We start from the raw sequence: 26017 nt of genomic DNA, 5'->3' as shown, positions 1-26017 counted from the left end.
TTGGCAAGTCCGTTAGGACATCTACTTTGTGCATGACACAAGTCATTTTTCCAACAATTGTTTACAGACAGATTATTTCACTTATAATTCACTGTATCACAATTCCAGTGGGTCAGAGGTTTACATACACTAAGTTGACAGTGTCTTTAAACAGTTTGGAAAATTCCATAAAATGATGTCATGGCTTTAGAAGCTTCTGATAGGCTAATTTACATCATTTGAGTCAATTGGAGGTGTACCTATGGATGTATTTCAAGGCCTGCCTTCAAACTCAGTGCCTCTTTGCTTGACATCATGGGGAAATCAGCCAAGACCTCAGAAAAAACATTGTAGACCTCCAGAAGTCTGGTTCATCCTTGGGAGCAATTTCCAAACGCCTGAAGGTACCACGTTCATCTGTACAAACAATAGTACGCAAGTATAAACACCATGGGACCACTCAGCCGTCATACCGCTCAGGAAGGAGACGCGTTCTGTCTCCTGGAGATGAACGCACTTTGGTGCGAAAAGTGCAACTCAATCCCAGAACAACAGCAAAGGACCTTGTGAAGATGCTGGTGGAAACGGGTACAAAGTATCTATATGTAACGCCCTGGCCATAGAGAGGGTTTTTTTTGTTCTTTATTTTGGTTAGGGGCGTTCTATGTTTTTTCTAGGTTTTTGTATTTCTTTGTTTTGGGCCGTGTGTGGCTCCCAATCAGGCACAGCTGAAGTTCGTTGTTGTTGATTGGGAGTCACACATAAGGAGCATGTGTTTTCTTTGGGTTTTGTGGGGGATTATTTCTGTTTAGTGTTTTGCACCTGACAGGACTGTTTGGCTGTCGGTTTTCTTGTTCGTTTTGTATAGTGTTCTTACGTAATTAAAAATACAAAGATGAACACTAACTCCGCTGCGTTTTTGTCCACTCTCTCTCACGGCAGTCGTTACACTATATCCACAGTAAAACGAGTCCTATACCGACATAACCTGAAAGGCCGCTCAGCAAGGAAGAAGCCGCTGCTCCATAACCGCTATAAAAAAGCGAGACTACGGTTTACAACTGCACATGGGGACAAAGATCGTACTTTTTGGAGAAATGTCCTCTGGTCTGATGAAACAAAAATAGAACTGTTTGGCCATAATGCACAGGGGTGGCAGCATCATGTTGTGGGGGTGCTTTGCTGCAGGAGGGACTGGTGAACTTCACAAAATAGATGGCATCATGAGGATGGAAAATTATGTGGATATATTGAAGCAACATCTCAAGACATCAGTCAGGAAGTTAAAGCTTGGTTGCAAATGGGTCTTCCAAATGGACAATGACCCCAAGTATACTTCCAAAGTTGTGGCAAAATGGCTTAAGGACAACAAAGTCAAGGTATTGGAGTGGCCATCAAAGCCCTGACCTCAATCCTATAGAACATTTGTGGGCAGATCTGAAAAAGCTTGTGCGAGCAAGGAGGCCTACAAACCTGACTCAGTTACACCAGCTCTGTCAGGAGGAATGGGCCAAAATTCACCCAACTTATTGTGGGAAGCTTGTGGAAGGCTACCCGAATCGTTTGACCCAAGTTAAACAATTTAAAGGCAATGCTACCAAATACTAATTGAGTGTATGTAAACTTCTGACCCACTGGGAATGTGATGAAAGAAATAAAAGCTGAAATTAATCCTTCTCTCTACTATTATTCTGACATTTCACATTCTTAAAATAAAGTGGTGATCCTAACTGACCTAAAACAGGGAATTTTTACTAGGATTAAATGTCAGGAATTGTGAAAAACTGAGTTTAAATGTATTTGGCTAAGATGTACGTAAACGTCCGACTTCAACTGTATGTAATAAGACTTACGATTTCCTGGGGTAACAATGTAAGAAATAATACATAAAAAAGCAAAATACTGTATAGTTTCTGTTACGTTCCCCAGTTCCTGTGTTGTGGTTTTGTTTGTATGTGTGTTTTTCAAGAAAATGGCTTCCTGGATTCCCCCAAGCAGCTGATTGGTTGGCCCCATTGATGATAGGAGAGCTGACCCCGCCCCCCTCGTCAGGAAATGAATCACATTAGACTCCTTCTAGCTATATAAGCCAGTGTTCTGTTGCTCAGTAGAGAGATGAGGGTTATATCCTGGGTTGGTTGTTCCTCAGAGAGATGAGGGTTATATCCTGGGTTGGTTGTTCCTCAGTAGAGAGATGAGGGTTATATCCTGGGTTGGTTGTTCCTCAGAGAGATGAGGGTTATATCCTGGGTTGGTTGTTCCTCAGTAGAGAGATGAGGGTTATATCCTGGGTTGGTTGTTCCTCAGAGAGATGAGGGTTATATCCTGGGTTGGTTGTTGCTCAGAGAGATGAGGGTTATATCCTGGGTTGGTTGTTCCTCAGTAGAGAGATGAGGGTTATATCCTGGGTTGGTTGTTCCTCAGAGAGATGAGGGTTATATCCTGGGTTGGTTGTTGCTCAGAGAGAGAGAGAGTTTTTTCTGAGTTTTTGTTGTTAACTTGTTTGTGTTATTCTGTTTCATTTGTTCCCAGGGGGGGAAGGCACCTAGGGAGTGCTAAGGCAAGAGGCCTGCGGGCATACATAACCCGTAGTAGTTTACTGTCTATGCACACTAGGAAAGACCTGGGCAGACCACCCCCTGTATTTTGGTTAGTGCACCAGGTGGTGTTAGTTAGGTAGGCAGGTAAGACCTGGGTGGACCACCCCCTGTATTTTGGTTAGTGCACCAGGTGGTGTTAGATAGGTAGGCAGGTAAGACCTGGGTGGACCACCCCCTGTATTTTGGTTAGTGCACCAGGTGGTGTTAGATAGGTAAGTAGTGGGTAGGTCACACTAGGTAAGACCTGGGCGGACCACCCCCTGTATATTGGTTAGTGCACCAGGTGGTGCTAGTTAGGTCAGTAGTGAGTAGGCAGGTAAGACCTGGGCGGACCACCCCCTGTATTTTGGTTAGTGCACCAGGTGGTGCTAGTTACGTCAGTAGTGAGTAGGCAGGTAAGACCTGGGCGGACCACCCCCTGTATATTGATTAGTGCACCAGGTGGTGCTAGTTAGGTAAGTAGTGGGTAGGCAGGTAAGACCTGGGTGGACCACCCCCCTGTATTTTGGTTAGTGCACCAGATGGTGCTAGTTAGGTCAGTAGTGGGTAGGCAGGTAAGACCTGGGTGGACCACCCCCCTGTATTTTGGTTAGTGCACCAGGTGGTGTTAGATAGGTAAGTAGTGGGTAGGTCACACTAGGTAAGACCTGGGCGGACCACCCCCTGTATATTGGTTAGTGCACCAGGTGGTGCTAGTTAGGTCAGTAGTGAGTAGGCAGGTAAGACCTGGGCGGACCACCCCCTGTATATTGGTTAGTGCACCAGGTGGTGCTAGTTACGTCAGTAGTGAGTAGGCAGGTAAGACCTGGGCGGACCACCCCCTGTATTTTGGTTAGTGCACCAGGTGGTGCTAGTTACGTCAGTAGTGAGTAGGCAGGTAAGACCTGGGCGGACCACCCCCTGTATATTGATTAGTGCACCAGGTGGTGCTAGTTAGGTAAGTAGTGGGTAGGCAGGTAAGACCTGGGTGGACCACCCCCCTGTATTTTGGTTAGTGCACCAGATGGTGCTAGTTAGGTCAGTAGTGGGTAGGCAGGTAAGACCTGGGTGGACCACCCCCCTGTATTTTGGTTAGTGCACCAGGTGGTGTTAGATAGGTAAGTAGTGGGTAGGTCACACTAGGTAAGACCTGGGCGGACCACCCCCTGTATATTGGTTAGTGCACCAGGTGGTGCTAGTTAGGTCAGTAGTGAGTAGGCAGGTAAGACCTGGGCGGACCACCCCCTGTATATTGGTTAGTGCACCAGGTGGTGCTAGTTACGTCAGTAGTGAGTAGGCAGGTAAGACCTGGGCGGACCACCCCCTGTATTTTGGTTAGTGCACCAGGTGGTGCTAGTTACGTCAGTAGTGAGTAGGCAGGTAAGACCTGGGCGGACCACCCCCTGTATATTGATTAGTGCACCAGGTGGTGCTAGTTAGGTAAGTAGTGGGTAGGCAGGTAAGACCTGGGTGGACCACCCCCCTGTATTTTGGTTAGTGCACCAGGTGGTGCTAGTTAGGTCAGTAGTGGGTAGGCAGGTAAGACCTGGGTGGACCACCCCCCTGTATTTTGGTTAGTGCACCAGGTGGTGCTAGTTAGGTCAGTAGTGGGTAGGCAGGTAAGACCTGGGCGGACCATCCCCTGTATTTTGGTTAGGGCACCAGGTGGTGCTAGTTAGGTCAGTAGTGGGTAGGCAGGTAAGACCTGGGCGGACCACCCCCTGTATATTGATTAGTGCACCAGGTGGTGCTAGTTAGGTCAGTAGTGGGTAGGCAGGTAAGACCTGGGCGGACCACCCCCTGTATATTGATTAGTGCACCAGGTGGTGCTAGATAGGTCAGTAGTGGGTAGGCAGGTAAGACCTGGGCGGACCACCCCCTGTATATTGATTAGTGCACCAGGTGGTGCTAGTTAGGTCAGTAGTGAGTAGGCAGGTAAGACCTGGGCGGACCACCCCCTGTATATTGATTAGTGCACCAGGTGGTGCTAGTTAGGTCAGTAGTGGGTAGGCAGGTAAGACCTGGGCGGACCACACCCTGTATTTTGGTTAGTGCACCAGGTGGTGCTAGTTAGGTCAGTAGTGGGTAGGCAGGTAAGACCTGGGCGGACCACACCCTGTATTTTGATTAGTGCACCAGGTGGTGCTAGTTAGGTCAGTAGTGGGTAGGCAGGTAAGGTAGGAGAGGGGGCTTTGATATTTACTTTCTTTGCTTTGGTTCCGTCCAGCCCCTTTTCCCCAAAATTACAGTGTGACGGAATAAATTCCCTGTAAATGATACCATTGTCTGCCTTTGTCATCCTTACTCGCACCTACAGTCCCATACCTCTATACATCCACCTACAGTCCATACCTCTTTCACACCACGGGGAGTTAAGTTGTGTTCCCTCTTCCGAGAGGCGTACGTAACAGTTTCCTAAGAACGCGACGCAAGGCGACCATCTCTGTCGGCGCCATCTTGATCAGGTGACCTCAATCAGCCGAGGGTGGAGTCATGTATTGCTGGATATTAGTTATGGTGGTAATACTACAATGGAACGCTCCAACCCTGTTGGCTAATGGGCAGCAGTTCAAGCAGTTCATTGTGGATATGCCAGCTAAGCCTGATGTGATTTGTGTGCAGGAAACATGGCTCAAACCGACTGTGGAGTTTATCACACAGGGATATGTAGTGGTTCGTAGGGACAGAGATGTTGGGGAGAGGTAGGGATGTGCCACCTTCATAAAGCAAGGACTTCCTTACAGGATGCTAGGCAGAGGTATTGAACAGGAAGAGGCGGAGGTGGAGGTGTGGCTGAGAGGAATGGTGATGGTGGTAGTGATAAAATCCTTGTCAGATATTGGACCTGGAAGTGCTGGAGAGGGTGGAGGGCCAGGATAGAAGTAATGTGGTGTGAGGATTTTAATGCCCACAACACGCTCTGGGGGGAGGAGAACTGATGGGGGGAGGGGGACTGATGGGGGGAGGGGGACTGATGGGGGGAGGGGGAGGGGAACTGATGGGAGGAGGGGGACTGATGGGGGGAGGGGGACTGATGGGGGGAGGGGGAGGGGAACTGATGGGAGGAGGGGGACTGATGGGGGGAGGGGAACTGATGGGGGGAGGGGGACTGATGGGGGAGGGGGACTGATGGGGGGAGGGGGACTGATGGGGGGAGGGGGACTGATGGGGGGAGGAGGAGGGGAACTGATGGGGGGAGGGGGACTGATGGGGGGAGGGGGGACTGATGGGGGGAGGGGGACTGATGGGAGGAGGGGGACTGATGGGGGGAGGGGAACTGATGGGGGGAGGGGGACTGATGGGGGAGGGGGACTGATGGGGGGAGGGGAACTGATGGGGGAGGGGGAGGGGAACTGATGGGGGGAGGGGAACTGATGGGGGAGGGGGAGGGGAACTGATGGGGGGAGGGGAACTGATGGGGGGAGGGGAACTGATGGGGGGAGGGGGACTGATGGGGGAGGGGGACTGATGGGAGGAGGGGGACTGATGGGGGAGGGGAACTGATGGGGGGAGGGGGACTGATGGGGGAGGGGGAGGGGAACTGATGGGGGGAGGGGAACTGATGGGGGGAGGGGGAGGGGAACTGATGGGAGGAGGGGGACTGATGGGGGAGGGGGACTGATGGGAGGAGGGGGACTGATGGGGGAGGGGGACTGATGGGGGGAGGGGGAGGGGAACTGATGGGAGGAGGGGGACTGATGGGGGGAGGGGAACTGATGGGGGGAGGGGGACTGATGGGAGGAGGGGAACTGATGGGGGGAGGGGGACTGATGGGGGAGGGGAACTGATGGGGGAGGGGGAGGGGAACTGATGGGAGGAGGGGGACTGATGGGGGAGGGGGAGGGGAACTGATGGGGGGAGGGGGACTGATGGGGGAGGGGAACTGATGGGGGAGGGGGAGGGGAACTGATGGGGGGAGGGGAACTGATGGGGGGAGGGGAACTGATGGGGGGAGGGGGACTGATGGGGGAGGGGAACTGATGGGGGGAGGGGGACTGATGGGGTAGGGGGACTGATGGGAGGAGGGGAACTGATGGGGGAGGGGGAGGGGACTGATGGGAGGAGGGGGAGGGGACTGATGGGAGGAGGGGGACTGATGGGGGGAGGGGGACTGATGGGGGAGGGGGAGGGGAACTGATGGGGGGAGGGGGAGGGGAACTGATGGGGGAGGGGGAGGGGAACTGATGGGGGGAGGGGGACTGATGGGGGAGGGGGACTGATGGGGGAGGGGGAGGGGAACTGATGGGGGAGGGGGACTGATGGGGGAGGGGGAGGGGACTGATGGGAGGAGGGGGACTGATGGGGGGAGGGGAACTGATGGGGGAGGGGGAGGGGACTGATGGGAGGAGGGGGACTGATGGGGGGAGGGGAACTGATGGGGGGAGGGGGACTGATGGGGGAGGGGAACTGATGGGGGGAGGGGAACTGATGGGGGGAGGGGGACTGATGGGGGGAGGGGGACTGATGGGGGAGGGGAACTGATGGGGGGAGGGGGAGGGGAACTGATGGGGGAGGGGGAGGGGAACTGATGGGGGGGAGGAGAACTGATGGGGGAGGGGAACTGATGGAGGGAGGGGAACTGATGGGGGGAGGGGGACTGATGGGGGAGGGGGAGGGGAACTGATGGGGGGAGGGGAACTGATGGGGGAGGGGGAGGGGGACTGATGGGGGAGGGGGACTGATGGGGGGGAGGAACTGATGGGGTATTGGTGTTGAATAACACTGTGTTTGAGGAGGGGAAACTACCAGGTAGCTGGAAGGAGACAGTAGTGGGACCAATCAAATACCAGACAGCTGGAAGGAGACAGTAGTGGGACCAATCAATTACCAGACAGCTGGAAGGAGACAGTAGTGGGACCAATCAACTACCAGACAGCTGGAAGGAGACCAATCAACTACCAGACAGCTGGAAGGAGACAGTAGGGGGACCAATCAACTACCAGACAGCTGGAAGGAGACAGTAGTGGGACCAATCAATTACCAGACAGCTGGAAGGAGACAGTAGTGGGACCAATCAACTACCAGACAGCTGGAAGGAGACAGTAGTGGTACCAATCAACTACCAGACAGCTGGAAGGAGACCAATCAACTACCAGACAGCTGGAAGGAGACAGTAGGGGGACCAATCAACTACCAGACAGCTGGAAGGAGACAGTAGTGGGACCAATCAACTACCAGACAGCTGGAAGGAGACCAATCAACTACCAGACAGCTGGAAGGAGACAGTAGGGGGACCAATCAACTACCAGACAGCTGGAAGGAGACAGTAGTTGGACCAATCAATTACCAGACAGCTGGAAGGAGACAGTAGTGGGACCAATCAACTACCAGACAGCTGGAAGGAGACAGTAGGGGGACCAATCAACTACCAGACAGCTGGAAGGAGACAGTAGTGGTACCAATCAACTACCAGACAGCTGGAAGGAGACAGTAGTGGGACCAATCAACTACCAGACAGCTGGAAGGAGACCAATCAACTACCAGACAGCTGGAAGGAGACCAATCAACTACCAGACAGCTGGAAGGAGAGAGTAGTGGGACCAATCAACTACCAGACAGCTGGAAGGAGACAGTAGTGGAACCAATCAACTACCAATCAACTACCAGACAGCTGGAAGGAGACAGTAGTGGGACCAATCAACTACCAATCAGCTGGAAGGAGGCAGTAGTGGTACCAATCAACTACCAGACAGCTGGAAGGAGACAGTAGTGGGACCAATCAACTACCATACAGCTGGAAGGAGACAGTAGTGGAACCAATCAACTACCAATCAACTACCAGACAGCTGGAAGGAGACAGTAGTGGGACCAATCAACTACCAATCAACTACCAATCAGCTGGAAGGAGGCAGTAGTGGTACCAATCAACTACCAGACAGCTGGAAGGAGACAGTAGTGGGACCAATCAACTACCAGACAGCTGGAAGGAGACAGTAGTGGGACCAATCAACTACCAATCAGCTGGAAGGAGGCAGTAGTGGGACCAATCAACTACCAGACAGCTGGAAGGAGACAGTAGTGGGACCAATCAACTACCAATCAACTACCAGACAGCTGGAAGGAGACAGTAGTGGGACCAATCAACTACCAATCAGCTGGAAGGAGGCAGTAGTGGGACCAATCAACTACCAGACAGCTGGAAGGAGACAGTAGTGGGACCAATCAACTACCAGACAGCTGGAAGGAGACAGTAGTGGGACCAATCAACTACCAGACAGTTGGAAGGAGACAGTAGTGGGACCAATCAACTACCAGACAGCTGGAAGGAGACAGTAGTGGGACCAATCAACTACCTGACAGCTGGAAGGAGACAGTAGTGGGACCAATCAACTACCAGACAGCTGGAAGGAGGCAGTAGTGGGACCAATCAACTACCAGGCAGCTGGAAGGAGACAGTAGTGGAACCAATCAACTACCAGACAGCTGGAAGGAGGCAGTAGTGGGACCAATCAACTACCAGACAGCTGGAAGGAGACAATAGTGGAACCAATCAACTACCAGACAGCTGGAAGGAGACCAATCAACTACCAGACAGCTGGAAGGAGACCAATCAACTACCAGACAGCTGGAAGGAGACCAATCAACTACCAGACAGCTGGAAGGAGACAGTAGTGGGACCAATCAACTACCAGACAGCTGGAAGGAGACTGTAGTGGGACCAATCAACTACCAGACAGCTGGAAGGAGACCAATCAACTACCAGACAGCTGGAAGGAGACCAATCAACTACCAGACAGCTGGAAGGAGACAGTAGTGGGACCAATCAACTACCAGACAGCTGGAAGGAGACAGTAGTGGGACCAATCAACTACCAGACAGCTGGAAGGAGGCCGGAGTTGTATCAATCCGGAAGCCAGGGATGAATTATTGGGTCAGTTTACAGGGACATGGGGTGTCTCATCCTGCTAAAGGAATTTTACAGGCATGCTGGGAACATGAGCGAAGACAGAACACAAGCTTTGGGTGGGTGGGGTAATACCAAGGCGAAGGAGATGGGACTGTATGGAAGGGAGTTTAGTCCAACGGTAGCTATTCCTGTAAATCTACCATGGCTACTCCCACCTCCAGTAGGTGATCTAGAAGTGTTGGAGGGACTATAGAAAGACAGGGAGGGTGTTGATCCATCTGATTGGAGAGACAGAGACTACAGAAAGACAGGGAGGGTGTTGATCCATCTGATTGGAGAGACTACAGAAAGACAGGGAGGGTGTTGATCCATCTGATTGGAGAGACTAGGGAAAGACAGGGAGGGTGTTGATCCATCTGATTGGAGAGACAGAGACTACAGAAAGACAGGGAGGGTGTTGATCCATCTGATTGGAGAGACTACAGAAAGACAGGGAGGGTGTTGATCCATCTGATTGGAGAGACTAGAGAAAGACAGGGAGGGTGTTGATCCATCTGGAGAGACTACAGAAAGACAGGGAGGATTTTGATCCATCTGATTGGAGAGACTACAGAAAGACAGGGAGGGTGTTGATCCATCTGGAGAGACTACAGAAAGACAGGGAGGGTGTTGATCCATCTGATTGGAGAGACTACAGAAAGATAGGGAGGGTGTTGATCCATCTGGAGAGACTACAGAAAGACAGGGAGGGTGATGATCCATCTGGAGGGACTACAGAAAGGCAGGGAGGGTGTTGATCCATCTGATTGGAGAGACTAGGGAAAGACAGGGAGGGTGTTGATCCATCTGATTGGACTACAGAAAGACAGGGAGGGTGTTGATCCATCTGGAGAGACTACAGAAAGACAGGGAGGGTGTTGATCCATCTGGAGAGACTACAGAAAGACAGGGAGGGTGTTGATCCATCTGATTGGAGAGACTAGGGAAAGACAGGGAGGGTGTTGATCCATCTGGAGAGACTACAGAAAGACAGGGAGGGTGTTGATCCATCTGGAGAGACTACAGAAAGATAGGGAGGGTGTTGATCCATCTGATTGGACTACAGAAAGATAGGGAGGGTGTTGATCCATCTGATTGGAGAGACTACAGAAAGACAGGGAGGGTGTTGATCCATCTGATTGGACTACAGAAAGACAGGGAGGGTGTTGATCCATCTGATTGGAGAGACTACAGAAGACAGGGAGGGTGTTGATCCATCTGATTGGAGAGACTACAGAAAGACAGGGAGGGTGTTGATCCATCTGATTGGACTACAGAAAGATAGGGAGGGTGTTGATCCATCTGATTGGACAGACTACAGAAAGATAGGGGGGTGTTGATCCATCTGATTGGACAGACTACAGAAAGACAGGGAGGGTGTTGATCCATCTGATTGGAGAGACTACAGAAAGACAGGGAGGGTGTTGATCCATCTGATTGGAGAGACTACAGAAAGACAGGGAGGGTATTGATCCATCTGATTGGAGAGACTACAGAAAGACAGGGAGGGTGTTGATCCATCTGATTGGAGAGACTACAGAAAGACAGGGAGGTTATTGATCCATCTGATTGGAGAGACTAGGGAAAGACAGGGAGGGTGTTGATCCATCTGATTGGAGAGACTACAGAAAGACAGGGAGGGTATTGATCCATCTGATTGGACTACAGAAAGACAGGGAGGGTGTTGATCCATCTGATTGGAGAGACTACAGAAAGACAGGGAGGGTGTTGATCCATCTGGAGAGACTACAGAAAGACAGGGAGGGTGTTGATCCATCTGATTGGAGAGACTACAGAAAGACAGGGAGGGTGTTGGATGGATCAACACAGAAAAAAAGAAGAAAAAAAATGTATGAAATGTATGCATTCACTACTGTAAGTCGCTCTGGATAAGAGCGTCTGCTAAATGACTAAAATGTAATTCCGGTTACAAGTTCAAATCCCCGAGCTGACAAGGTAAAAATCTGTCGTTCTGCCCCTGAACAAGGCAGTTAACCCACTGTTCCCCTGTAGGCCGTCATTGAAAATAAGAATTTGTTCTTAACTGACTTTCCTCGTTAAATAAAGGTGAAATAAATAAATAAAAGGTAGGATTTCGTTTGTCCCTGTCTCTAGCCCACACTCCAGTACAGTAGGTGGCGGTCATGCACCATAAGGTTGGATGCCAACCGCAGATAAACCCCGAAGAAGAAGAATCCGCGTTTTTACCGCGTTGATCAAGTGGCACAGCGCTTCTTTTGCAGCACATTGTCTATTTTCTGCAGCAGGTTGTTAACATTGTGTATTTTCTGACAGTTCTGCAGTAGGTTAAGGACAGAAAGTTCACCCAGAACCGGAGGCGTCATGGCAGAAGAGGCGAAGAAACTATCAGGCTACGCAGCGGTGGATAACCATGTTCAGGTAATAGAAATGATATTGACTATACATTATTAATATAACTATCTAACTACAGGGGCTGACTTTAGGATGATAGCTAGCATACTCTGTTTACAACGTGGATGTCAATCCATGTGATAGATACTGATGCCGGAACAACAGCTATAGTAGCTAGTTAGTTAGTTAGCTACTAGTAACTAGCAAACAACATGTTTAATCAAGTAGTTTTTAGCTAGACATATAACTACTTTCCTAACAGCGATGAATGCGCCAAGGCAGCTGTTTCTATGCCAGCCAGGTAGCATGGTCACCTTTGGCACCAGGTAGCATGGTCACCTTTGGCGCCGGGTAGTTGGCTTTGCAAGATGAGGTAATACTGTCTCACCTCAGGTGATTTTTAAGGTGATCATTCTAGACTTGCACATTTGTTACCAGATAATGTGAATTAACTGCATGTTTTATTACCATTACTTGGGGTTACAGGAGCATAGATCATTGTCGACCAAACTTAACTTGGTAAAGTTATAAGATCTTAGTTTTCGACTCGACCAAACGTCTATCTTCTAAAAATGCAAATACTCCTTTATTAAAATAAACTTAATTCCTCCATGAGTTAATCCAGCAATGTGTAAATCGCCATGTTCTCTCATTGATCGAGACACGTGAATTTCTTCTATGGTATATTGGCGATCCCACAATGTAATGTGCATCCTGCCACCTATTATGCGGGATGGAAACAAGATTTCCCCCCCAAAAAACTGAACTTCCAATAAATCAAACAAACTTACCTGTTAAAAATAAATAAAACCAGATCTGATTCCTGTACAGGCTCTGGAGGACCCTGGGAGGGTGGGTCTTCAGGCGCCAGTACTCCTTGCACATCTTAAAAACCTTTTGAGTCCCAAAAACTTTTCTGCTGCAGCCACAATGTCCAAATTCGACTGCGTTGAGAGTTGTGCTGTACACTTTATTAACTGTGGCAATGAAAGCAACAAAGTCCACCGTTTTAACACACACAGGGTGTCTTTTTGTCTGGCAGCAGACATTTACTTCAGAGATGGTATCCACTACCATCTCTTCACAGGAACAAAGCTCTAACTTTGAGCACCTGAATCTCCTTCACCCTTACAGGGGCACTCCAGAAACACTGGCTCATGAGCCCCCACCGTCGTCCTTCTACACACCCATCTTCAATATGCTCTGTTCATCTGCACACACTTGAAACAAGGTCAAATCCTTTATTATTTTTACAATGCAGTGGTTTGGGAATGAAAGCTTGTAACAGCGTTTCTTACGTAAACAAGTTTCACATGCAACAGGACAACCAGGCTTCTTTTCCTCTGTTCACCCAGTGGGTCCGACGCCGGGCACCAACCACACTAAGAATTCTCTTCAGGTCTTCAAGCTGAACATCCATCACCCCTGAGTTGACTCCTTTGGCTGGTGTCTCTACTCCGAAGTTCAAAACACAAAACTTCTGTTGTCCGGATTCTTGTTGGAGGCTCACTGCAATCTTCTTCTGTTCTTCAGAAATACAATGAATCAAAATAAGACCACTTCTGGTCACTCTGACAGACTCCACTTTTCCAAGGGTCGTACTTCGCCATTTGACACCTAAAACGGGTTTCCCCACATGCATCCTTACTCAACAAACGCATCCCAACAAGAAGCGATTCATTATTCCCTGCAACTGTTCTGCAATAAATCCTCGCAATCCAAAGTACTTCTCTGCCGCTGCCACCACAACCTCTATTTTCTCTGACCTTCCGATCCATTTCTGCAGTACAGTTGACAACCACATACAGTGCCTTCGGGAAAGTATTCAGACCCCTTGACTTTTTCCACATTTGTTATGTTACAGCCTTATTCTAAAATTGATATTTTTTTTTATCCTCAGCATTCTGCACACAATACCCCCGAAATGACAAAGCGAAAACAGGTTTATACATTTTTGCAAATTTATAAAAACATACCTTATTTACATAAGTATTCAGACCCTTTGCTATGAGACTAAATTGAGCTCAGGTGCATCCTGTTTCCATTGATCGTCCTTGAGATGTTTCTACAACTTGATTGGAGTCCACCTGTGGTAAATTCAATTGATTGGACATGATTTGGGAAGGCACACACCTGTCTATATAAGGTCCCACAGTTGACAGTGTATGTCAGAGCAAAAACCAAGTCATGAGGTCGAAGGAAACAGGATTTTGTCGAGGCACAGATTTGGGGAAGGGTACCAAATGTCTGCAGCATTGAAGGTCCCCAAGAACACAGTGGCCTCCATTCTTAAATGGAAGAAGTTAGGAACCACCAAGACTCTTCCTAGAGCTGGCCGCCCGGCCAAATTGAGCAATCGGGGGAGAAGGGCCTTGGTCAGGGAGGTGACCAAGAACCTGATGGTCACTCTGACAGAGCTACAGAGTTCCTCTGTGGAGATGGGAGAAACTTCCAGAAGGACAACCATCTCGGCAGTACTCCACCAATCAGGCCTTTTATGGTAGTGGCCAGACGGCAACCTCTCCTCAGTAAAAGGCACATGACAGCCCGCTTGGAGTTTGCCAAAAGGCACCTGAAGACTCTCAGAACATGAAACAAGATTCTCTGGTCTGATGAAACCAAGATTGAACTCTTTGGCTTGAATGCCAAGCGTCACGTCAGGAGGAAACCTGGCACCATCCCTACAGTGAAGCATGGTGGTGGCAGCATCAAGCAATGGGGATGTACAGAGATTAGAGGTCGACCAATTTATGATTTTTCAACGCCGATACCGATTATTGGAGGACCAAAAAAAAGACGATACCGATTAATCGGCCGAAATTTAAATAAAAAACGGAAAGAAATTGATTATTTTTTTTAAATTACATTTTTATTTTTTTGTAATTCTTTTTGTAATAATGACAATTACAACAATACTGAATGAACACTTATTTTAACTTAATATAATACATCAATAAAATCAATTTAGCCTCAAGGCTTTCAGGTTTTCTGAGCTACTAGAGCTCAGAGAACCTATGGTTTGTCTATGGCTCGACCCACCAGTCTCAATCAATGAGCAGATTTGAAATGGACAAGATGGCGATGTACTTCATGGAGGGAAAAACATGTATATTTTAACGGAGCATTTTCTAAATTCAAAACTACCCCTTGCAACTGGACTCGAATGAAGATACTATCCACCAATACGAGATTAGTTGAAAAATCTGAGATTTTGTACAGGCCAACCTGTAACTCCCAGTAATAGATACAATAAATATTTGGTTAAATCTCATTATCTGGTGTAACAATCTGTAGCTAGAGAGAACTCCTTCAGTGGGTTATCTGTAATAATAATAATAATAATAATAATAATCTCTGGTGACATTTTGGTTTCATCATAAACTCCAAACGGGGACATTGAGAATAGAAAGTGAACATGACCAAAGCAAAGCTGCACCATCCTTCTCTGTAACGAACTTACTAGAGACTATAATGTGCTTTTAGCTACAATCAATGCATTCAAGGAATAAAACAAGGAAAGAAAACATGTGACTGTTTTTTTTTCCTTTCATTGTACGTTGTAGCCAACCAGGGTACAAGTAATGTTCAAGACTAGCCTCTCGTGCTTTGGCGTTTTACCAGCCTGTGCTTTGGCGTTTTACCAGCCTGTGCTTTGGCGTTTTACCAGCCTGTGCTTTGGCGTTTTACCAGCCTGTGCTTTGGCGTTTTACCAGCCTGTGCTTTGGCGTTTTACCAGCCTGTGCTTTGGCGTTTTACCAGCCTGTGCTTTGGCGTTTTACCAGCCTGTGCTTTGGCGTTTTACCAGCCTGTGCTTTGGCGTTTTACCAGCCTGTGCTTTGGCGTTTTACCAGCCTGTGCTTGGCGTTTTACCAGCCTGTGCTTTGGCGTTTTACCAGCCTGTGCTTTGGCGTTTTACCAGCCTGTGCTTTGGCGTTTTACCAGCATGTGCTTTGGCGTTTTACCAGCCTGTGCTTTGGCGTTTTACCAGCCTGTGCTTTGGCGTTTTACCAGCCTGTGCTTTGGCGTTTTACCAGCCTGTGCTTTGGCGTTTTACCAGCCTGTGCTTTGGCGTTTTACCAGCCTGTGCTTTGGCGTTTTACCAGCCTGTGCTTTGGCGTTTTACCAGCCTGTGCTTTGGCGTTTTACCAGCCTGTGCTTTGGCGTTTTACCAGCCTGTGCTTTGGCGTTTTACCAGCCTGTGCTTTGGCGTTTTTTTACCAGCCTGTGCTTTGGCGTTTTACCAGCCTGTGCTTTGGCGTTTTACCAGCCTGTGCTTTGGCGTTTTACCAGCCTGTGCTTGGTTTTACCAGCCTGTGCTTTGGCGTTTTACCAGCATGTGCTTTGGCGTTTTACCAGCATGTGCTTTGGCGTTTTACCAGCCTGTGCTTTGGCGTTTTACCAGCCTGTGCTTTGGCGTTTTACCAGCCTGTGCTTTGGCGTTTTACCAGCCTGTGCCCAAGGTAATGTGTAGTACCACTATGTGAAATGTACTGACTGACTGACTGACTCGTCTTTCCTTCCATCGCAGAACCACCAGGTCGTTGGCGTGGGCAGTGGATCCACCATTATGTATGCTGTAGACAGACTAGGTGAGGAAACTAATAGTCTTTAACGGTTGATTTTATACAACAAGTGAAGTTAATACTTTTATTAGTCCAGAAAGGGGATTAGGGCATAATGTAGGCTGGTACATGAGCCTTTTCAGATGTTGTGTTTTCTCATTAAGATGGCTAGGAGCTGTGATCTAACGTGTGTGTGTGTGTGTGTGTGTTCCAGCGGAGAGGGTTCGTCAGGAGAAACTCAACATCGTGTGTGTCCCCACTTCCTTCCAGGTGAAGTGAGACACAACTCTCTCACCTTGCTCTCTCTCTCACCTTGCTCTCTCTCTCACCTTGCTCTCTCTCTCACCTTGCTCTCTCTCTCACCTTGCTCTCTCTCTCACCTTGCTCTCTCTCTCACCTTGCTCTCTCTCTCACCTTGCTCTCTCTCTCACCCCTCTCTCACCTCTCTCCCTCCCCTCTCTTCCCTCCATGGTCTTCCCTGTAGCTCAGTTGGTAGAGCAGGGTGTGTGCAACGCCAGGGTTGTGGGTTCGATTCCCACGGGGGACCAGTGCTTTCACTACTGTAAGTCGCTCTGGATAAGAGCGTCTGCTAAATGACTAAAATGTAAAATGTAAGTTGTGACTCTGTGGTGTAACAAACGCAGACAACATTTCCAGCTCAACTTCCTTTATGCCTTATCCTCTCTCTCTCCTCAACTCCAGGCTCGTCAGTTGATTCTGCAGCATGGTCTAACCCTGTCGGATCTGGACAGACACCCAGAGGTACTTCAGCTAGAAACAACTGTGTTCCAATGCTGTTTTCAATGTTTCAGTTGCCTGTAGTTCTCGTCGGCAGTGTTGTATCGGGGGGGTCGTGTAGTTCTCGTCGGCAGTGTTGTATCGGGGGGGGTCGTGTAGTTCTCGTCGGCAGTGTTGTATCGGGGGGGGTCGTGTAGTTCTCGTCGGCAGTGTTGTATCGGGGGGGGGTCGTGTAGTTCTCGTCGGCAGTGTTGTATCGGGGGGGGTCGTGTGGTTCTCGTCGGCAGTGTTGTATCGGGGGGGGTCGTGTGGTTCTCGTCGGCAGTGTTGTATCGGGGGGGTCGTGTGGTTTTCGTCGGCAGTGTTGTATCGGGGGGGGTCGTGTGGTTCTCGTCGGCAGTGTTGTATCGGGGGGGGGTCGTGTGGTTCTCGTCGGCAGTGTTGTATCGGGGGGTCGTGTGGTTTTCGTCGGCAGTGTTGTATCGGGGGTCGTGTAGTTCTCGTCGGCAGTGTTGTATCGGGGGGGGTCGTGTAGTTCTCGTCGGCAGTGTTGTATCGGGGGGGGGGTCGTGTGGTTCTCGTCGGCAGTGTTGTATCGGGGGGGTCGTGTGGTTCTCGTCGGCAGTGTTGTATCGGGGGGGTCGTGTGGTTCTCGTCGGCAGTGTTGTATCGGGGGGGTCGTGTGGTTCTCGTCGGCAGTGTTGTATCGGGGGGGGTCGTGTGGTTCTCGTCGGCAGTGTTGTATCGGGGGGTCGTGTAGTTCTCGTCGGCAGTGTTGTATCGGGGGTCGTGTTGTTCTCGTCGGCAGTGTTGTATCGGGGGGTCGTGTTAATGCAGATTTCTGCCCTTTTCACAAACAGAAAAATATTTAATGCCTAGGAGATCTTGCTGCCGTTTTATAAACGCAGGTCTCAAATCCTTCTTGTAATTTCTGCTCGGCGGCAGACTAATTTTGTGCTTCAGTTCTAAACTCATAATTCAGGACCAGGCAGCGCTCTGTCTGATATGGAGATGCTTTTCTCGGTGTAGCCAGATATTTTTCTCAGGTAAAATGCCAGTTTAACGTTAAGCAAAACATTATTAGGAAATGTAGCTGCCTACATTCTTCCTATGATGAACATTAGAAAAATGATGGCCATGCATTGCTTTTGCAAAAAATACCTTGCTTTTATAAGCTCACTTACATGTGTCTACCAGCCATATAGCTTTGCACTTCTGTTGTCATCTGATGAAAAATGAAGCTGTTTTCAGCCTAATGTGTTGCACGTCCCTGATCACTCTATTGAAGCAAGAAAAAACACTCAATATAAAAACCAGGTGAAATGGTTTAAAACAGATATGCATTTTCAAAACTCAGACCTTCAAAATAAATATGTCTGGACTGTAACGCTGGCCCTGTGTATGGTGTTTGACCTATAACCCCTCCCAGCTGGACGTGGCCATCGACGGGGCGGACGAGGTAGATGCTGCTCTCACACTCATCAAGGGAGGAGGGTAAGACGCTTCTGTCTTATTCACCATACTACAGTCAGGTTCTAGGCTAGCCTGTTACTATCCATGCTCCCAGACTACAGTCAGGTTCTAGGCTAGCCTGTTACTGTCCATGCTCCCAGACTACAGTCAGGTTCTAGGCTAGCCTGTTACTATCCATGCTCCCAGACTACAGTCCTCTTCTCTCTCCGTCTCATAATAGAGGCTGTCTGACTCAGGAGAAGATCGTAGCAGGCTGTGCCAAACACTTCATCGTCATCGCTGACTTCAGGTGTGTCTGTGTTCAAATGAAGTTGTATTTGTCACATACAACGTGTAGACTAACAGTGAAACGTTTAATTACGGGTCCTCTTCCAATAATGCAGAGAGAAATAAACAATAGAAACAGTGACGCAAGGAATAAATAGTGAATAACAAAAAACAATAGTGTAAAAATGACATGGCTATATACAGGAAGTACCAGGTAATAACATGGCTATATACAGGAAGTACCAGGTAATAACATGGCTATATACAGGAAGTACCAGGTAATAACATGGCTATATACAGGGAGTACCGGGTAATAACATGGCTATATACAGGGAGTACCGGGTAATAACATGGTTATATACAGGGAGTACCAGGTAATAACATGGCTATATACAGGGAGTACCGGGTAATAACATGGTTATATACAGGGAGTACCGGGTAATAACATGGTTATATACAGGGAGTACCAGGTAATAACATGGCTATATACAGGGAGTACCGGGTAATAACGTGGCTATATACAGGGAGTACCAGGTAATAACGTGGCTATATACAGGGAGTACCAGGTAATAACATGGTTATATACAGGGAGTACCAGGTAATAACATGGTTATATACAGGGAGTACCAGGTAATAACATGGCTATATACAGGGAGGACCAGGTAATAACATGGCTATATACAGGGAGTACCAGGTAATAACATGGCTATATACAGGGAGGACCAGGTAATAACATGGCTATATACAGGAAGTACCAGGTAATAACGTGGCTATGTACAGGGGGTACCGGGTAATAGCGTGGCTATGTACAGGGGGTACCGGGTCATAGCGTGGCTAGGTGCAGGGGGTACCTGGTCATAGCGTGGCTAGGTGCAGGGGGTACCGGGTCATAGCGTGGCTAGGTGCAGGGGGTACCGGGTCATAGCGTGGCTAGGTGCAGGGGGTACCGGGTCATAGCGTGGCTAGGTGCAGGGGGTACCGGGTCATAGCGTGGCTAGGTGCAGGGGTACGGGTCATAGCGTGCTAGGTGCAGGGTACCGGGTCATAGCGTGGCTAGGTGCAGGGGGTACCGGGTCATAGCGTGGCTAGGTGCAGGGGGTACCGGGTCATAGCGTGGCTAGGTGCAGGGGGTACCCGGGTCATAGCGTGGCTAGGTGCAGGGGGTACCGGGTCATAGCGTGGCTAGGTGCAGGGGGGTACCGGGTCATAGCGTGGCTAGGTGCAGGGGGTACCGGGTCATAGCGTGGCTAGGTGCAGGGGGTACCGGGTCATAGCGTGGCTAGGTGCAGGGGGTACCGGGTCATAGCGTGGCTAGGTGCAGGGGGTACCGGGTCATAGCGTGGCTAGGTGCAGGGGGTACCGGGTCATAGCGTGGCTAGGTGCAGGGGGTACCGGGTCATAGCGTGGCTAGGTGCAGGGGTACCGGGTCATAGCGTGGCTAGGTGCAGGGGGTACCGGGTCATAGCGTGGCTAGGTGCAGGGGGTACCGGGTCATAGCGTGGCTAGGTGCAGGGGGTACCGGGTCATAGCGTGGCTAGGTGCAGGGGGTAAGCTAAAGTTATAAGCAGCTAGGTGCAGGGGGTAAGCTAAAGTTATAAGCAGCTAGGTGCAGGGGGTAAGCTAAAGTTATAAGCAGCTAGCTAGCATCGTGAAGCTCGAGGATGTGTTGTGAAGCTAGCCACAATAAGGATTAGGCACAATAGTGGAATTTGCAGTGTGCCTTCAGAATAGAAATACCTATTTGAAAGTGACTCAGAAGGTTACAGTTGGTGGAATCGTGCCATATTTAGACTAGATGATGTTAAACAAGGTTGGAATGTGAAGCAACGAAATGGGGTATCAGTCTACTCAGTGACACCCACAGAACACAACTGGTGAAGAGTTTACGCAAATATCAGAGTTGTAGCTCTTATGACTGTGAAATCATCTCCCCAGTCAGCCTAATGTGTGTATTGACATTAATATTACTGTACAGCTTTACCTAAGGAGTGGGGATCAATGAAATGGGGTATCAGTCTACTCAATACCCAATATATTTTTACCCAACGTCCTCCAGAGTTATCAGACTACAAAACATCCACACAGTATTGTTTTTCCTCTGTAGTCTACCATCATCTACAATACACATAGTAGGTTGACTGGTACAATACATGTGGCTCAATTCAGTGGTTTCAGAGTCCCACAAATAGAGCTACGATGCTAATGATCTCTGGGTGTCACTGAGTAGACTGATACCCCATGTCATTGATCCACAACCCATAGGTAAGGCTGTACAGGGAAATAATCCATAGGTAAGGCTGTACAGGGAAATAAGCCATAGGGAAGGCTGTACAGGGAAATAAGCCATAGGGAAGGCTGTACAGGGAAATAAGCCATAGGGAAGGCTGTACAGGGAAATAAGCCATAGGGAAGGCTGTACAGGGAAATAAGCCATAGGGAAGGCTGTACAGTCAGTGTGATTTCAACAGATTTTTGTTAAATTAACAAATTGTCTTGTTTATTTTTATATAACATTCCAACCTTGTTTAGCATGATCTATTCAATGATGGCATAATACTACTATTTGTATTCATTTGCATCACTTTCAATGACATACCTCTATTTTGAAGGCTAATCGGCAAGTCCACTATTGCGGCTCATCCTTATTGTGTCTAGCTTCACATAGATGGTTCTGACCTCCATTAATCACATAAGACCTGTCTTATAAATTAGGGGTTATTTTAGATGATGACACCTAGCTAGCTAACTATAGCTACTGAAACAAATGTAGTTTTGCTGTGTTTTTAGGGAAGAACATTGTTTTGCATCCATCAGCTTTTTGGTTTTTATGACCAGCACTGTAGGTGCACGAGACAACTTTACCAGCATCATAGCAGACGTATTGAGGATTTTAAAAAAAAAAATTATTTAACCTTTATTTAACCAGGAAGGGCTCATTGAGATTTAAAATCTCTTTTTCAAGAGCGTCCTGGCCAAGATAGCCAGCGCCAAGTCATTACAAAAATTACAGACAAACAACATGAAAAACTACAAGTAATCTAGTAAAAACCATAAAATTAACAAAGAATATAACAAAATCAAAAACAGCAAATTAAAAACATTGACAGGTCAGGGAATCAGTCTCCAGATCATTCATCCGTGATTTGAAAATACCAATCGGGACCAAGTTCTTCCAGTTTAAAAGTATTTTGTAAGGCATTCCCAGACGATGGCGCAGAGTACATAAAAGCCCTTTTACCAAATTCAGTTCGGACATTTGGAACAGTTAGCAGGATAAAGTCCCGCGAACGAAGAGAGTACCCACCACATTTCTGAACAATAAAAATGCCCAAATAAAAAGGTAATAAACCCAAAATGGCTTTGTAAATAAAAGTATACCAGTGACTGAGCCCACGAGTGACTAGAGAAGGCCAGCCAACCCTGGTATACAAAGTGCAGTGGTGCGTAAGGGTTTTGCAGTTTAAAATAAATCTCAGAGTGCCATGGTAAAGGGTGTCAATTGATCTCAAACACTGAGCGGAAGCATTCATATATAAATTATCCCCATAGTCTAAAGGCATAAATGTAGCTGATACTAGCCTCCTTCTGGCTTCAAAAGAAAAACAAGCCTTATTCCTAAAATAAAATCCTAATTTCAGCTTCAATTTTTTTGTAAGTTGTTGAATATGCATTTTAAAAGAGAGGCCGTCATCAATCAAAATTCCAAGATATTTATATGAGGTTACAACCTCAATCTCATTGCCCTGACAGGTAGTAATAGGTGAAAGGTTCAGAGGTCTATTTCTTGCTTTAGAAAACACCAGTAGTTTTGTCAGTATTGAGGATAAGCTTCAATTGAGACAAGGTATGTTGAACAGTATTAAAAGCAGTTTGCAAGTTCTGGAAAGCTTTTGTAAGAGATGAAGCACAACAGTAAATAACAGTTTCATCAGCATAAAAATGAAGTTGTGCATTTTGGACATTTTTGTCTAAATTATTTATATAAATAGTGAATAAGAGAGGACCAAGTACAGAGCCTTGGGGCACACCATTTAAGACAGACAATTTAACAGACCTAAGCCCATCAAATTGAGTGCACTGAGTTCTATCAGACAGATAGTTAACAAACCATGCAACTGCATGCTCTGAAAGACCTACACTCGACAATCTCTGCCTTAGTATAGCATGATCAACTGTATCAAAAGCCTTAGAGAGATCAATAAAAAGTGAGACACAATGCTGTTTCTTGTCAAGAGCTTCAGTGATATCATTTAAAAACTTCATGGCTTGATTGTGATTATGAAATACGAGTGATTGTGTAATAACTACGTTTAGAAATGTATGGACATGTTAAATTGTGACGCACAGTCGTATTCAGGTCCTGATTGGTCAACAAGCTCATTTGACCACATGTCAAGTAACATTTTGACGCATCTTTTTTTTGACACCCAAATGGCCCAAAATGGCGTTCCATATTCTCCTGGAATTACGGATTTCTTCTAACATTGTTGATTTATTGATTTGTTTACTTTGGATAAGTATCATACGGGTTTTAAATACGAATAAACATACACTTGCCTAAAGGTTAAAGTTCACCAGCCCCTGACCCCCCCTATAGGAAGGACTCCGCGACCCTGGGCCAGCAGTGGAAGAAGGGTGTTCCTATTGAGGTGATCCCTATGGCCTACGTCCCCGTCTCCAGGACTATAGCCAAGCGCTTCGGAGGGGAGGCGGTGCTCCGTATGGCCGTCAGTAAAGCTGTGAGTCACCATCTTCCTGTTTTCTGCTCCATTTCATTTAATCACTTCTCTAAAGATGGGGTGGCATGCTTTGTTCCAAAAAACAACGTCATTGTTCCTTCTGGCTACGACAGAAACATTTTTCAATAGCAATCGAAACAATGCAATTCATTATGGTCTGTTGTAGTTATTACTGCATGAATTGGTTACATTTCTGAAGTTGACATTTTATTTATTCACTATAATACACAACAAATGACCTACGTGAACCGCTGCACTAACGGAGGTTGAGATGGTTACTCTATGTAAGTGAGAGGCAGAAGGTTTTGATTGGTCTTCCTGTCCACTAGAGGCTGTTCTGATTCGTCTCCCTCTGAGATTGTAGTGTTGTGGTAGAGCATGGTGCTTACAACCCCGGGGTTGTGGGTTCGATTCCCTCGGGGGACCAGCACGTAGAAATACAAAAACTTATCCACTTACAACCTTAAGTCTCTCTGGATAAGAGCGTCTGATAAATGACCGACATGTCAATGTAACTAATGTGATTGGTCCGTCTCTCTTCCCCCCCATCTCAGGGTCCGGTGGTAACAGACAACAGTAACTTCATTCTGGACTGGAAGTTCGAACACGCTCACAACTGGAAGGAGGTCAATACCGCTATTAAGATGATACCAGGTACACACAGCTCTGTTTCTGTCATCATCAAATGTATTTATATAGCCCTTCTTACATCAGCTGATATCTCAAAGTGCTGTACAGAAACCCAGCCTAAAACCCCCAAACAGCAAGCAATGCAGGTGTAGAAGCACGGTGGCTAGGAAAAACTCCCTAGAAAGGCCAAAACCTAGGAAGAAACCTAGAGAGGAACCAGGCTATGAGGGGTGGCCAGTCCGCTTCTGGCTGTGCCGGGTGGAGATTATAACAGAACATGGCCAAGATGTTCAAATGTTCATAAATGACCAGCAGGGTCAAATGATAATAATCGTAGTAGTTGTCGAGGGTGCAACAAGTCAGTAACACAAGAGTAAATGTCAGTTGGCTTTTCATAACAGACAGCGTGGCTAGTGATCTTGCTGTTTCTTCAGTGAAACTGGAACAGATAGAACCATATTTCTCTTTTCCTCCCTCTTCCTCTCTCTAGGTGTGGTAGAGACAGGTCTGTTTGTGGGGATGGCTGAGAGGGTGTACTTTGGGATGGAGGATGGTAGTGTTCGTGTGAGAGACCCTCCAGTCAACTGACCTGACTGGGACCTGACACCTTCCACCAACCTCCCTGTCTGGGACCACCATCTAAACGGCAGTGCCTTATATTGTATTCTGGGACCATCTTCTAAACCACAGTGCCTTATATTGTATTCTGGGACCACCATCTCATCCACAGTGCCTCTATTAAGTCCAAAATGGCACCCTATCCTTTACAAAGTGCACTACTTTTGACCAAAGCCCTATGGGTTATGATGGGTTTAGGGTCCTATGTAGCGGATAGGGTGCCATTGGGGAAACAGCCAATATTCTATCACCTATGGACTCTGCCTGATCTGACAGACTGTGAATGGTGTATAACTACAGGTTGACCTCACAACCTCAACATCTACCATGACATGTACAGGCTCTACCTTTTTATATGTTTATAAGTTGAAAAATGTAGGTGCACATAAATACATTTAGGGGCACGATGAAAAATGAGGTAATACATTCTTGCCCGCTCTAAATAAATTCCAGGTGGCACAGCAAAATATTTTGGTGTCTCTGTATGGATGCCGTTTGGGTTTTTACATGTCAAATAACAGAATATCATAGTGTTTGTGCTGAATGTGCACCTATTAGCCGAGCTCCTCCACTACCATCAGTAGCCATGTATTAAACACACCAGCCACTAACGATGCGTTTACCGCGTTGGTAATAAGGAATTATTTATTCCACCGAATGGGGAAACATCCGTGTGAGCATTTTGAAGTTAAACTCGGGATAAAAAAAAAAGGCAAATATCGTTGATGTTATTATCATCAACTTCTGGGCTAGCTAGCTTTAGCATGGTAACGTTAGCTAGCTAGCTTTAGCATGGTAACGTTAGCTAGCTAGCTTTAGCATGGTAACGTTAGCTAGCTAGCTTTAGCATGGTAACGTTAGCTAGCTTTAGCATGGTAACGTTAGCTAGCTAGCTTTAGCATGGTAACGTTAGCTAGCTAGCTTTAGCATGGTAACGTTAGCTAGCTAGCGCCAATGCAACCAGCCTGAAACTGCACTCATTTTCAATATGCTTAGGAAACCTTGAGAGTAAGTATTAGCAATGATTAAGGAAACCTTGAGAGTAAGTATTATGTAGGTAGCCACTTGTTATTCGCCTATTGAAACTGAACTTCAGTTCATGATAATAACTAGCTAGCCAGCTCCTTAGCTTTGACTAACAAGGCTAACGTTATAAGCAGCCAGCAAGCTTCC

General features: G+C 47.5%; 1 protein-coding gene across 1 annotated transcript; it reads left to right on the top strand.

Annotated features, from left to right (window-relative positions):
• The first annotated feature begins 11621 nt into the window (after positions 1-11621).
• Positions 11622-25455, top strand: rpia (ribose 5-phosphate isomerase A (ribose 5-phosphate epimerase)). Its single transcript, XM_029712594.1, has 9 exons — positions 11622-11844; positions 16346-16406; positions 16594-16649; positions 17082-17141; positions 18547-18611; positions 18811-18879; positions 23455-23596; positions 24151-24250; positions 24717-25455. Exons 1-9 carry the CDS (start codon positions 11788-11790, stop codon positions 24812-24814), a joined length of 708 nt encoding a protein of 235 aa, XP_029568454.1. The 5' UTR covers positions 11622-11787; the 3' UTR covers positions 24815-25455.
• The last annotated feature ends 562 nt before the right edge of the window (positions 25456-26017 follow it).

Source organism: Salmo trutta, chromosome 25, assembly GCF_901001165.1.
Source record: "Salmo trutta chromosome 25, fSalTru1.1, whole genome shotgun sequence".
Classification (NCBI taxonomy): domain Eukaryota; kingdom Metazoa; phylum Chordata; class Actinopteri; order Salmoniformes; family Salmonidae; genus Salmo; species Salmo trutta.
This window is presented reverse-complemented; position numbering and strand designations above follow the sequence as displayed.